The 13,084-nt window shown below is 50.2% G+C and overlaps 1 protein-coding gene across 7 annotated transcripts in view; it reads left to right on the forward strand.

The window, feature by feature from the left end:
* NXPH1 (neurexophilin 1) overlaps positions 1–13,084 on the forward strand; it is a 178,473-nt gene that overhangs the window by 28,633 nt on the left and 136,756 nt on the right. For 2 of the 7 annotated variants that reach the window (XM_048075414.2, XM_048075416.2), the window contains 2 exons: positions 5,032–5,670; positions 8,229–8,390. In XM_048075414.2, the coding sequence (XP_047931371.2) occupies positions 8,337–8,390 (54 nt within the window). In that variant the 5' untranslated portion in view covers positions 5,032–5,670; positions 8,229–8,336. Of the gene's footprint in view, positions 1–5,031; positions 5,671–6,355; positions 6,466–6,549; positions 7,335–7,370; positions 7,562–7,714; positions 7,734–8,228; positions 8,391–13,084 lie in introns of those variants that run through there. The other 5 variants (XM_048075417.2, XM_048075413.2, XM_048075415.2 and 2 more) reach the window with 5 other exon arrangements.

Genomic DNA, 13,084 nt, shown 5'->3' on the forward strand with positions numbered 1-13,084 from the left:
GTTCTTTTCCTGTTCAGAGAGGTTATGTCCACCTGAAATGGGCCAATTTTATTTCTGGGTGATGTGTATTTCTTCACTTCCAGCTTTAAGAAGTCCACTTACCTGTTGGTGCAAATCCCTTCTCACCAAGGTACTATGTATATTTTTGCAAGGTGTTGGTCTTGTAGCAATGTCTAAGGTCTCTGCTCAGGAACAGTGATCCCATTACTGAAAGTGTGATTCAATGATGAAGCCTCAGATTGCAGCAACGGAAGTCCTAGTAGGTTTAGGAAGTGGGAGTGGTGTAGCACTGGAATAGTGGCCCACATGTGGTAAGGCCGTGTATGGTGATACACTCACGGTAAAGTAAGAACAGCAGTTTTAAACCAAAAAGCACATACTTGGTACTAAAGTACATGGCATAGACATGGAGCAACGCTAAAGCAGTTCTGACATAGCCTGTTGGAGAGCCTCCCTCAGAGTCTGTCTGCAATATGCTTTGGAGCATGTCCTTTGAGAAACACGCAAATGTCAGCACCAGGCTTGATGGGTGCAACTTTGTACCAGCAAAAGCTGGTACGTTGTTTGTAACCAGAGAAAAATGCTGTTCAATACACAGGATGAAAAACTCTCTTCCCACTCGCAGTTTGTTATCTTAACTTATGGACTGCTACATGCGCAATTGGGTGTTTATGCTTGGGAAATGTGAAGTTTAATGTTGGATGCATTTTGCAGTCTTACGCTAAACCACAAGGTGGCACTGGAAGATTGTAATAATCCAGCGTAATTAACACCCCCCACGCACCCCCCCCCCCGGCATCCCTTATAAACCTTTGACAGAGAGAGTATGATTTTTTACATTAAATGATGTAAACCAAAGGAATCAGTTACTTCTCTTTCATCTGATTTTTGGCTTTACTTTCCAATATTTTTTAGTAAAGTTTTCTCAAGAGTAAAATGGAAATGCGTCTGTGTGCAGTACAGCTATTGCATCAGCACAACAAAGTAACTCGACAAATCAACATTCCTTTGTTTCAAAATATATATTCATTAATACTGGTGATTCTGACAGCTGTCTTTTTGCAGCCAAGTATTCATACCTCAGCAACAGCTGCATGCAAAAGTAGGAATTTCATTTCTTCTGCAATTTCTTTAATAAGTTGCCTGAAGCTTTCTCTCCCCTTGTAAAGCAAAGACAAAAGTCTACTTCAGGCTTTCATCAAAGGTGAAAGTTCTTCCAAGATTTGTCCATTTCTAATAAAGATTTCAGAATATTCTGGTCTAAAATATCTCATTTTGTTTTCATAGCAGACGTAGGCTTGGCTAGGCAAAAGCACTTAATTATTGTATTGTTATTACAAGGTGAGATTTGACACGTTTTCATGCAAGAAGTATCCAAACATGAACTTTCACAAAGGATCAATTCTACCTCACTTGCAGGAAGTCTCAAAACTTTCATTTGTCTGAAGAAGAATAGACTGCTAGATCAAGTTTAAGGGTCTAAAACATGAAAGGCAGAAATTTCTGAGTTGTTCCCCAATATCTCATCTTGCCTTACAAAACCAAGTATACTAAGCTATGTCATTTTGAAAGGTAAACTCTCACCCTCACTCATGTTCTGCCACCGATGAGTTGCCAGCCAAATCAGCGTGGTAGGTAGATTACAAGCCATCCACAAGGAAAAAACAGTCGGGAAGGGTTTAGAGCTGCACATATCTCATTGAAAACTCACCCAGGAGCCCTCTTCATCTTAGCTACAGCCAGTGGCAACAGCATTTGGCATGAAGAGTCCTGCGTCTGAGCTCAGCTCTCGGGCTGTTCCAAGTGAGATAATTTGCCCCTTTATCAGCTGTCTCCATAAAAAAAGAATAAGGTTTCTTTTTGACATCAGCAGTTCCAGCCATTCACCACCTTTACTTCCCTTGATGTCAACAGGGCTGTGGGGTTGTTTATTGCAGTGCATAGAAGCTGTAGCTCCAGTCCAGGTTCCCATGAACAAGTGAGCCTGGAGCAGAAGACCCAGCACCACTCTGGGCTCTGTCTGTTGGCCATGCTGTAACGTTCCTGGCACAAAACTCAAGGGAGGGAATGGTGTGAGGAAGGAGCTGCCCTCAGAGCCTTTGGAGATGTTGACAGCCTGACATCCTGCCCTTATGCAGCAACTGCTCCATAAAGTAACAGGTAAATTCTGTCTTCAGGATGGTCAACCTGGCCCAGTTGAGCATAAGCAACTGCTGCGGTGTGACTGAGAAAAAATGAGTGAGAGAAAGACAGTATGAGATCTCCCTTCAGTGGCCATAATGCTGTGTCAGGGAGTTGACTCCTGCTTAAGGCACATGTGATATAGAGCCAGGATGTCCTACCCTGCCAGGCTCTCAGGGAGAAGTTTTGCCTTTTCCTCTTTTTCTCTGTGGAGCTGACTTCTGCGCTGGATGCTCAGAGCTTGTACAAAGCACTTTTTGGCCAAGCCTTGAAGAGCGATGTGCTCCCAGGAGCCCAAGAGCCGTTGCTTTGATGGTGCCTTCAGCTGTGATTGTCTGTCCTTCCTCTGGCCCTGCAGGAAATTCAAGAAGCCTTCAGGTTCTTCCTTACATTATTCCTCTCAGAAAGTGAAGACAATCGGCCTCAAAAACTGTCTCTCAGATCAATTTCTACCTTAAGACAATTTAACTCTCTCATATTTTAGCTCTTTTGCATAAAGCCTTTCCAGCTGATATTATGTACATTGGGTTACTGTGCAATTAAAAAACACACAGGAGATTTTAATAAAACTTTTGTTATCAAGTTTTACGATTTCAACAAGTGTTGCTGTCAGCTAATAATCCCTAGAGTGGCCATCATGAAGTATTCCAATAATTGGATTTTAATTTAAAAAATCACTTAGTCCTACAGTATTTCTGAAATCTAATTATGTCTTTAGGAAAATCACCCAAGTTGTGGTATTTTCTGGACAACATTACTCTTTGTTCAGTACAGACACCTTCCATTACTTTAATTTTTTTTCTTCTTTTTTTCTTTTCTTTTCTTATGGGTATTATTAAAACTCTTTGATTTCCTGTGTTGTCAAGATCTAATGGATGAAATAAATGTGAATGCAAATACAAATCTCTATTATACACATTATGTTAGAAAAGAAGCTCCCTATGCAAAGAAGATTAGAAAGCTTTTTTACTTATTGCATTCATGATTCATGAGATTTTTTTTTTCCCTTGGATTTAAAGGCATTATTAATGAGCCAGTCCTGTAGATAAACTTGGCTGTAAATTTTATTCATATAGGCAATAATTTATGTCTCACCTTATCTCAAGTATTTTGGGAAAAATCCTGAGTATGTGTGCGCACACAGGGTGTCACCTGGAATAAGTCCAGTGAAGCCTGTAGGCTTGCTCACATTTATATCACAGAAGCACTGAGTGATCCAGGCATTACTATTAGTACATTACCTTTTAGTCATCTTTGATGCTGAATGCCACAGCTCACTCCACCATTGTATGATTCCTCATGACACAATGACAGGAGAAATAATTAAAAACATCATGAATTCAAGACACTTCCCTTGTAGTGGTTGGAGTATTCCTGTATTTTTCCATATGGAATACAGAGTAACACCACTTCACAGTATGTCTTTGACTGTAAGTAGGCAGAAATCAATGCAATAAAAATAAAAGTCTCACAGAGATATTTTTATATTTAGATATATGAATAGTATATACAGTCATATTCTGACCTTGAAATGGAAGTAAGATATGACAAGGGACTCTGTTTGTAGTATTTATACTAACAGTAAAAATACTGTGTTTGTACATGAAGATTTCCTTGAAACCAAACTAAATCTATTTAATATATGAAAAGGGGAAGGAATAAAAAGAGAGGGCCTGATGAATTAACGGTTGGCAGTATGAAGAACATTTCAGTAAGATTATTTACATGAGTGATATGAGGCATCTGGCCTGTACTGTATAGTACAAATATAGAAAAGCTGTGGAGGCCATAATCTGTCATTGTAGTGCATATGCAACTCCACTTGAGTTCAATAGTACTTCAACATGCATATAGATGAGATGATATTTGCTCATAGCACAGGCCGATTTTTTTGTTTGAAGACAGCCATTGTTAACAATTTAATATATCCTTTAAAGAGATGGGACAAAACTTCCATGACTTCACCAAAATTCCTGACCCAGGCATTGATTGTAACAATGAAACAGAGAAAAGAAGTCTGGTTCAGAGCAGACTAAAAAATGGTGGTTAAGCTGTGTCGGTTTTCACCTCCTAAGGCTTGCTTCAGCCCTTAGTACTTTGGCCCACCTTTGGTTTCTCTTCTTTACTTTTTTTTTTTTTTTTCTTCCCCAAGCAGTATTTCCAGAATAAACACTTATGCTCTATGAATTGTATTGCATAGGATTCAGATCTATTTACCAGTTTTACTTCATACATAACTGCCCATGTGCAGGGAGGTTAGCTACACTGCACAGTAAATTTAGTCCACTTACTTGATATTTATCATTAGAACACTGTATCTTCTTCTAGTGCCTCAAGCAATTAAACCATGCGCCCATCTTCTGTTGGAACCTCTAGCAATTATTAATCACTTGCCATTGTCTTTGGATTTTCTGCCTGTGACCCTTTTAGTTCTGCAAGCCAGGAAGCTTTCTTCGCAATAACAGGGAAGCTACCTAAAGGTCAGAATATATTTCAAAGCTTTAAAAATAGCCCAATTGCATTTTAAATTCTAATTGGACTTTTTAAAAGTCCATTAGTAAACCCAGAATTTGTGATTCTTTAAAGCCCCAGTAGCTCACACTACCTTGCTGAGGACCTTGTTGCTAAGATTACATAGAGTATCCAAATGGTTGAAATTAAAATTAACTTTAAAAAATCTAATATTTCACTTAAGCTGCTCTGCCAATATTACAGAATCAGATAAAAGTCAAATGACTATGTCGAAAAATCCTAAATGTCAGATAAGCAGTGCATTCCCTTTGAAAATGTTCACAGCTGGAATACATTGTAGCCTGCTTTTTATATTTTATTTTATATTTTTTTCTTTAGCAAAAAAGATCAATCCAGGCTTCCATATGATCCTTGTTCCTGTCTTCTGGAGAGACAATGGAGAGAAGCAGTCCAAATAGAGCTTCAGTTTTCTCGGTGCCTTTGGCTGAGGAGGTCAGCCGATGTGTGAAGTCCTCCCTGAAGCCTTGGATCAGCCCCCACACGATAGAAAACAGGTTCCTCCCCCTTAAGACCTTTACCTCAAGAACCTTCTGATGCCTCAGGTAGGTAGCATGCAGACCAGACTGTTTGTAGATCTCACTGAATTCACAGGAGGAGGAGATTTCAGTGGGCTGAAGTCAAGAGGAGCCATTCTCGTGATGCCAATGGAGCCCAAAGTTCCTCTGCAGTGCTCCCCTAAATGAGACACTAGGATCTGGGTGAGAAAGACTGGGGAAGACATTTGTTTTGCCCAGCTGGAGGAAGAATTATTCTCCAAGGACTACTTTCTTGTCACCTCCAATATGAAGACATTAATGATCAAACCTTGCAGAGGCCGAATCAAGTTAAACAGGCCCTAGAGTGGATTTTCTTTCTCAAACAAGCATTGGCCTCCTCAGGAATGTGACCTGTGGAAATCGGTCAGACTTTTCATTTGCTCTTCCTCCTCCATATCAACCTTGCAATCTCCTATCTAAGGTAAGAGCAACCATGCTGGCTCTAAATATATATCAGTGGCTTCTTGCAAAGATCCATAGCCTAGGTCATCAGTAGGCTCCACTCAGCTTGTGGCAAGTTTGTTCTGTACTAAAAGAGTAACGTTTATCTTTCTATCTACAGATTGATTAATAAATGCAGACAAAGCCCCTCACTTATGGGGAAATAAGCGTGGAATAGATAAGAAGGAGGCAGCTGGCAGGAGGGATAAGTCAGCTGTGATTTTTGATTTGTTACCCATTGGAAACAAGAAGTCCCTAGGCAGCTTCAGCCTGCATGGTATTGCAGAGGCTGTCTGGAGGGGCAGGATGACAGTATGATTCCTCGCAGGCTGCATGCTTCTGTTCAAAGCCGTGACGTGAGCGTCCCACATGTCTAACAGAGGGATGGTGCTGGGGACATATGGAGGTGTCCATCTTCCAGGTGTTTGGAGCAGCGATGGCCATGGGGGAAGCTGTGGTGCTGCTCTTCCAAGGAGTATTCATTACCTTCCTCCTCCCTTTCCTGCTCCCCTCTTATTACAGCATCCCAGACTCAGACCCCCGACTTAATACAGTATCTTACAGATTGGTATTGAAGCCTCAGATTGCAAATGTTAATTACAAGGACATGCTCTGAGAGCAGCAAGGATTTGGCAGGACAAGTGAAGTCCTCCCTCTCTCTCTCTCTCTCTGTCTCTCTCTCTCGTTTCCTGCTCTGTACAGCACTCTGGCTTGCTTCTTGGCTCCCCTTTGGGAGGTGATAAATCTGAGCTTTGCTGTCGAGGCCGGGGATCTGGTAAGGCAACCCTGTGCTGTTGGCATCCTCCCCTTCACCCTGTCCCAATGTCACAGTGGTAACGATACGGTTTGGGGAGGATGGAAGAGGGCAGGAGAAGAACCCCCAGGACTTGTAAAGAAGAAGGCAAACAAGGTCGATGAGACCTTTCTCTTTGCATGACAGCTGGCGGGATTAGGCACGGCACGGGGCAGGGCCGAGCCTCCCCAGCCTCCCTCCGCGGGGCTGTCCAGCTACAGGTTCCTGCCGGCGGGGAGAAGCATCCCTCCATCCCTCCTTCCCTCCCTGCCATCCCGCAGCTCGGCTCCGCAGCCCCGGCCGGCTCTGCTCCGGGCTGAGCAGCTCTGGCGGTGCACGGGACGCCTTCCCGGGGGAGGCGGAAAAACTGAAATGAAAAAAGCGAGGCTCCGGCCGGCTCCTTCCCGGCGCTGGGCAGGGCGAGCAGCCCGGCGGGGCAGGCAGGGCGGGCGGCGCGGGGCGGCTCTCGCCGCTCGGGGAGGGCTCTGATTCATCACCCCGCTCGGAGGAGAGGATGGGACGCCGCTGAAGTCCCCTTTCTCCCTCCTCCCTTCCCCTCTCCGCCAGGCAAGCCCCCCCCTCTCCTCCCCCCTCCGCCGCTCTTTCTCTCTCCCCAAGCAGTGAGGCTCGGACGGCGCTCGGCTCCGGCGCTTTATTCCGAGATGCTCGGCCAAGGTCTTTGCAGATAGATTTTATCTGAAGTTAAAGAGCAGGCGCTCGCCGCTCCCTCGCCGATAAGGCATTTTTAATAGAGACAAATCGCCCTGGACGCCCCGGAGCGCCGCTGCCGCCGCTCCTGCCCGCGCCCCCCGCCGAAGGCGAGCGGGCAGCCCGGGCAGCTCCCTCCTCCCGTAAGTGTCCTGCTCGGCTGTGTGCGGAGAAGGGGAGGCGAGGGGGGGACGGACAGCCTGCCAGCCGCCCCGCCACCGCCGGATGCCCAGCGGCCGCGGGACGGCCCGGCGCGGAGCGCGGCCAGGAGATGCGCAGGGGCGGCGGGCTGCGCCGCGCCGCTCGGCCCCTCTAGGCTCGCCCATGGAGCGCCCCGCGGAGCCCCGGCCGCCGTCGGACCCCCCACGCCGTACGTATCCCCGCCGCGGCCCCCCCGCGGCGCCGGGGCTGTCCGCGGGGCGCGGGGGCGGAGAGGGCCGGGGCCGGGGGTCGGGGGTCGGAGCCCGTCGGGGCGCCCCGCGGCGCGGCCCCGGCCCGGGTCGAGCATTTTGGGCGTTTTAGGAGCGGCGGAGGGGAGGGAGGTGGGCGTGCGGGGGGCGACGGGGGGGCGAGGAGCCTGCCCGGGGGTCCCGGCTTGGAGCCACCGGAGCCCCGGCGCCGCGCCCCCGGCCCCTCTCCTCCGCGCTCCTGCGCTGCGGGGCTCCGCGGCGGGCGGCTGCCGCCCGGTGCCCGGCGGGGGCGCGCAGGGAGGCGGGCGGGAGGGCGGCGGGGCTGGCGGTGGCATCCCCGGGCCGTCCAAGCCCACCCCCGGGGCTCCCCAGCCCGGCAAAAGGAGCGAGCGCCGGGCAGCGCTGCCCACAGGGCGCTCCGCAGCCTGCCCGGACCGCGCGACCACTTTGCTCTGCCGCCGGATTAACTCGATTTTAATCGTTTTTTGTTCCCCCCCCACCCCCATCCACACACCCCATCTCCTCCTTCTCTCCCGCCCCCCCTTTCCTACGCACCTCTCTTCCCCCCTTGTCTCAAGCCTAACCTTGTCTTGTGGTCATGGGGTCTATAATTTCATTTTTGTCTAGGCTGGTGAGAGCTCCGCTCGTTCTGTAAAGTGGATGTCAGGTGGATCTATGTTCTGGAAGGAACAAAGAGGCAGCGAAGGCAGCGCGGGGGAAGTTTGAGCGGCGAGGATGCAGGCTGTGTACTGGTACGCGGTCCTTCTGCTGCAGCCCACCCTCTACTTGGTGAGTGCCCCCCGGTGCCGGGGGGGAGCGCGGCGGGGAAGGGGGCAGCAGCCCGGCGGAGAACGAGCAAACTCACGGCAACTGCCGCCGCCCGGGCAGCCCGGGGCCGGTAGGGGGGCACAGGGGGGGCAGCCCCGCAACTTCTGCTGCCCGCGGGGACAGCGGGCTCGGGGGGCTCCCCGGTGCCACCTCCTGGACCGGGCCCCCCGGTGCCGGCGCGGGCACGGCAGCGCCGCTGGGGGGGCTCCCTGGCTGGCTCCGGAGAGAAGGCAACTTCTTGCCCCTGCCCGCGTCCGAGGGTGGCAGCCCCCAGGGAGCCCCCCAGCAGCCCCCCAGCACCGTGCCCATCCGCGATGCGCCGCCCGGGAGCGCAGCGCGCAGCGACGAGCGCAGCTGCGCGGGTTTTCCGCGTGCGGTCCCGTTGGTTCCGTGGCGAATCTCCCCTGAGATTAGCCGGGGGAACGCGAGCAAACAGCGGCGCTCTCTCTCCTTTCGCTCCCACTTTCTCCCCCCTTAAAAACCCCCAGGAGCGACCCCCGGCGGGCTGCCACTTCGCAGCCCTGCCTGCTGCGCCATCACCAGCCGAGCGCTCTGCGGAGCATCCTCCCCCCGGCGGAGGGCAAGGAAGGAGCCCCTTTTCCAGGAGCCACAAACACCCCGACACCCGCTCCGGGGATGCTCCGGCTGCGGCTGCGGGGCCGGCGGGGGCGGGGGGCGGTGCTGCCCGCTCCGCTCCTCTCCGCGACCCCCTGCGCTGCCGCGGCCGGGCCGCCTGGGGGCGCTGCGGGCCGCCGATCCCGGCCGGGGGGGGGGGGGACCGAGGGGGGGGGATCGGGGGGGGCCAGACCCGACCGCCTGCGCGCTCCTCCCGCGGCCTCGCAGAGCCCAGTGCAGGGGGTCGCGGCCGGCCCGAGCCCTCCCTCGGTATCCCCCCCCCCCCCCCCCCCCCCCCCCCCCCCCCAAATTCCCTTTTTCCCTGCCAGCCCCGGCGGTTTTACTGGCGGGGGTGAGGGTGTGGGGGGAGAAAAGTGCGCGGCGAATAATCTATCAAAAAGCCGGAGCGAGATCGATACGTCGTGTTAAATTTTAAATGTGTTTGCTGGCAGTTAAACTGCTCCCGACTCATTACAACAACAGTGCTGGATTTATTCTAATGCGCCGCAGTCTGAACAACAAGCGCATTAATTCTCCTTTAATTGTAAACTGGGAGCATTTGAAAACCATTCAGTGTGCAAATTATGCTGATTCAATTACCGTTTAGTTACAGACTTCATTACCTGAATGCCTTTTTTTTTTTTTTTTTGTGTGTGTGTATGTGTGTGTGTGTTCCGAGTGCTTGGCGTTACAGAGAAAAGGAGACGATTTTTCTTTTTTTCAGTTTCCCTCGAAACAATGCGAATATGGTAAAAAAATAAAAAAAATCGGGAATAAAAGGCAGGCTAGGGGGAGGGGATGCGCTCTTCGGCTGGGCTGCGTCTTCTGCCAAAACGCTCGAGGGGGATCCAAAGGATTTCCCTGCCCAGCCCGAGTCTTCCTAAGTCGCTACTCGCACGTTTACGCCAGCCTCCCTCTCCCCATGCTCTGCATTTAGGGAGTGAATCCGAAAGTTTGCGCGGCGATGAACTGCTTATCAGCCGGGGAGCACGAAGTTTTGGTTAGGCTTCGGGCAGCGGAGGTGCAGCCCCCTGTGCCGCTCCGCCTGAGCATCGCTCGGGCAGCGCCAAGCAGGAGTAGGATTTTCGGTACCCAGCCTGTTAGGAAGGGGAAATGAAATGACAACACCAACAGCTTCCCACTGAGTTTGTTAAAGGATCCTCCTTGAGGGAGGTTGATAACACAGAGGGAAAACATGTTTCCCCTCCGCCCTAGCCAGGCGCTGTGCAGAGAAAGTGAACAGCCGCAGCCAGGCTGGGCTGCCTTCAAGTTCCCCATTCGCCGGCTTGCGATTCCTCTCCAACCAGCAAACCACTGCTCTTTTTTTTTTTTTCTTTTTTTTTTTTTTTCCGTCTTCCACCATTAAACCTTTTCCTAATGAAATCTTGGAGGAAAAAAAAATGAAGTGCTTCTGCTTTTCTCCCCCCTTTTAATAGAGCCATATGCCACTCAGCCTTATTGCCTGAAATTTATAGAGGTCACGGCCGATTCAAACGAGCGAGAATTTTGCTGGGGTAGAGCTGGCTCGCCCTATTATGTTTATTGATAAGAACATTAGCTAGACATGCGAGACATGCGTGTTCTCCATGTTTCGAGCTGTGCAGCATATCGCAAATGCTGCACTTGACTTACACTAGAAGTGCGTTTCCTTTGGCCTAAACGAATAACTTTGTATTTATTTGGTAGAATTAGGAGCCAACCTTTACAGGCTTGCAGGTATTTTGTTTCTTCAGATTTAGGGAGCAGCAGAAAGTGTTCAAAATGGCATGCTCGGTCGTATTTACCCCGAATCTCCTCTGCTTTTCTTTCAGGAGCATCTTAGTCCTATTCTAACGAATAGTTTTCTTAACTAACAGCGCTGTGTCGAGCTCAAAATTGTCATTAGGAAAGCACGTAGATATTAAGAAAGAAAAAGCTACCCGGAGATTGTAGACTTTTTATTTTATTTTTAAGGTTTCAGCTCTGTCCGTTTATAAGGACACCGGGGTTTTACACCATTCCCTTAATTGAAACCTTCCCGTTTAATTCCTGCCTAGTTGCCGGTGAATTTCCAGCCTGACACCACAGGACAATAAAACGCCAGGCACTTTCTTTTCATTTCTTTCTTCATTATTACTATTATTATTTTTTTTCCTGGGTAGAAGCAACATGCTGCAGAAGCACCTGCGAATCCTGCGACAAAGCTGCTGGCGAAGGCGGCACGGACCCTGACCACTTATATCTCGGGGGGCCAGCTCAAGAACGGGCAAAAGGCCGGGGCAAATAAGCTAAGGGCAGGCAGACAAGGGGACCCGCTGGGCGGGCGGGGACCTGCGGGCTGGTGGCCGCAGCCCTGGCCCCGTCCTGCCCCCGGCAAGCCCCCGCCGGGCGGCAGCAGGATTTGTCCCCGGCGTGCCCGCGGGCTCTGCCCCCTCCTGCTCCGGGGGGAGCTTCCCGCACGGTGCAAGCAAGGAGTAACTTGTTTTGCGGGTTTCACCCTGCTTTAATTGGGCTAGAGCTCACCGCCTGGGTGAACCTAAAACCAACCCGAGTTTTGCGCTGCGTGCTGCGAGGGCGAGCATCCCCCTCCTCGGCTTGCCGTGCTCTCCCAGCACAGAGTTTCTCCACCGGCGGGTTTGGAAATTAGGCTGTACAACAGCATTGGCTGGCAGGGATTTTTTCCTCCGTGCAGCGTTTAAGCGGAGCAGCAGCAAATCGCGGGGGGATTTCTCACCCCCCCCCCCCCCCCCCTCCCGACAAGGGCTGCGAGGTAGTTCCGCGGGGGCGCAGCTCCGCGCGGCGCTTTGTCAGCCAACTGCGGCGCTCCCCGGCACATTGGCTTACAGGGTGATGGCAAAGGGGCTTGGAAACAGTCTGCTGACCTCCTCCCCGAGCCGGGCTGGGGTTTTAAGGTCTGCTCCTCGCCTTTTGGAGGCCTCCTGACAGCCGGGAGGAGCGCTCCGGCAGAAATGTCCTGAATGACAGCGGCTTAAAATCGCGTGCATCAGCGGTGGCACACCTGATGCGGTGTTTGCTGAAGGGGTAAACAGGGGGTTAGTGACTCCAGAGTTTGTGTACATTTAATTTCGCTCCGTGTCGCACTGTTTGCGGTCATTTCACCCCTGTTAATGAAAGCTATGGAGAACGTGAAGAGTTATCCCGTGCCGGCGAAGATAAGTTGATTTTTTTTTTTTTTTAATTTTTAAAGGTAGTTGCTGATTGTGTCCTACTTTGATGTGGGAGGAAAGAAACCTCTATAGGCAGCGAAGATAAAAGAAAACAAAAAACAAAAGAGAGGGAAGGCATTGTCCTGTCATAATCACCACCCACAGTATTTTCTCAGAGGTATTTGGTGCTGAAAGCATTCGGTTGTTGTTTTTTGTTTTAAAAAATTTTCCAGCTAAGCGATTTCTTGCATTTCTTTCATTTTCACGTCCAAGGCGGGGAGGGGGGGAGAGCGCTTGGTGGAGAGGGAGAGAAGTGGCAGGGCTTTTTCTGCCAGAGACTTTACACAGTCTTGAGACGATCTGCTCCCCCTCTCTAAAGGAGTTTGAGACCCTTTCGCGGTGGTGTAGGGGAAATTGTTACCCTTTCGGAAGATGAAGCACAGGAATAATAAAGGGACTCGAATCACTTGCAACTGGTGAAAAAACTTACCTGTGCTCTATTTTTCTGTTAAGCGGAAGATAGCTCATTCTTTTGCGGGCTTTCTTCCTTCCTAACCATCAAGGACCGTGGTAGGAGTTTCTGAAGGGGGTTTCCCGCACTGATACATATATATATTTTCTGGTGCTTAGTACATACTATTTACACTTCTTAAATCTCTGAAGAAAGCCGCTTGGAATAGATTTCACTTTTTAGGGAGGCACCTGAGCACAGTCCAATATCCCTTTCCCTTTGAATAGCTACAACTTCCATGTCGGTACCTAGAGGTATCCATTTTAAGCTCTTTAATATTTCCCTGCATCCGTAAACCGCCATTTTAATTAACAAAAAGCCAATTTCCCAGTCGTCTTGGAAAGTGCGGTGAAGCAGGTTAAGAAACCAATTGCTCGGAATAG

The sequence above is a fragment of the Anser cygnoides genome, chromosome 2, assembly GCF_040182565.1.
Source record: "Anser cygnoides isolate HZ-2024a breed goose chromosome 2, Taihu_goose_T2T_genome, whole genome shotgun sequence".
Lineage (NCBI taxonomy): Eukaryota > Metazoa > Chordata > Aves > Anseriformes > Anatidae > Anser > Anser cygnoides.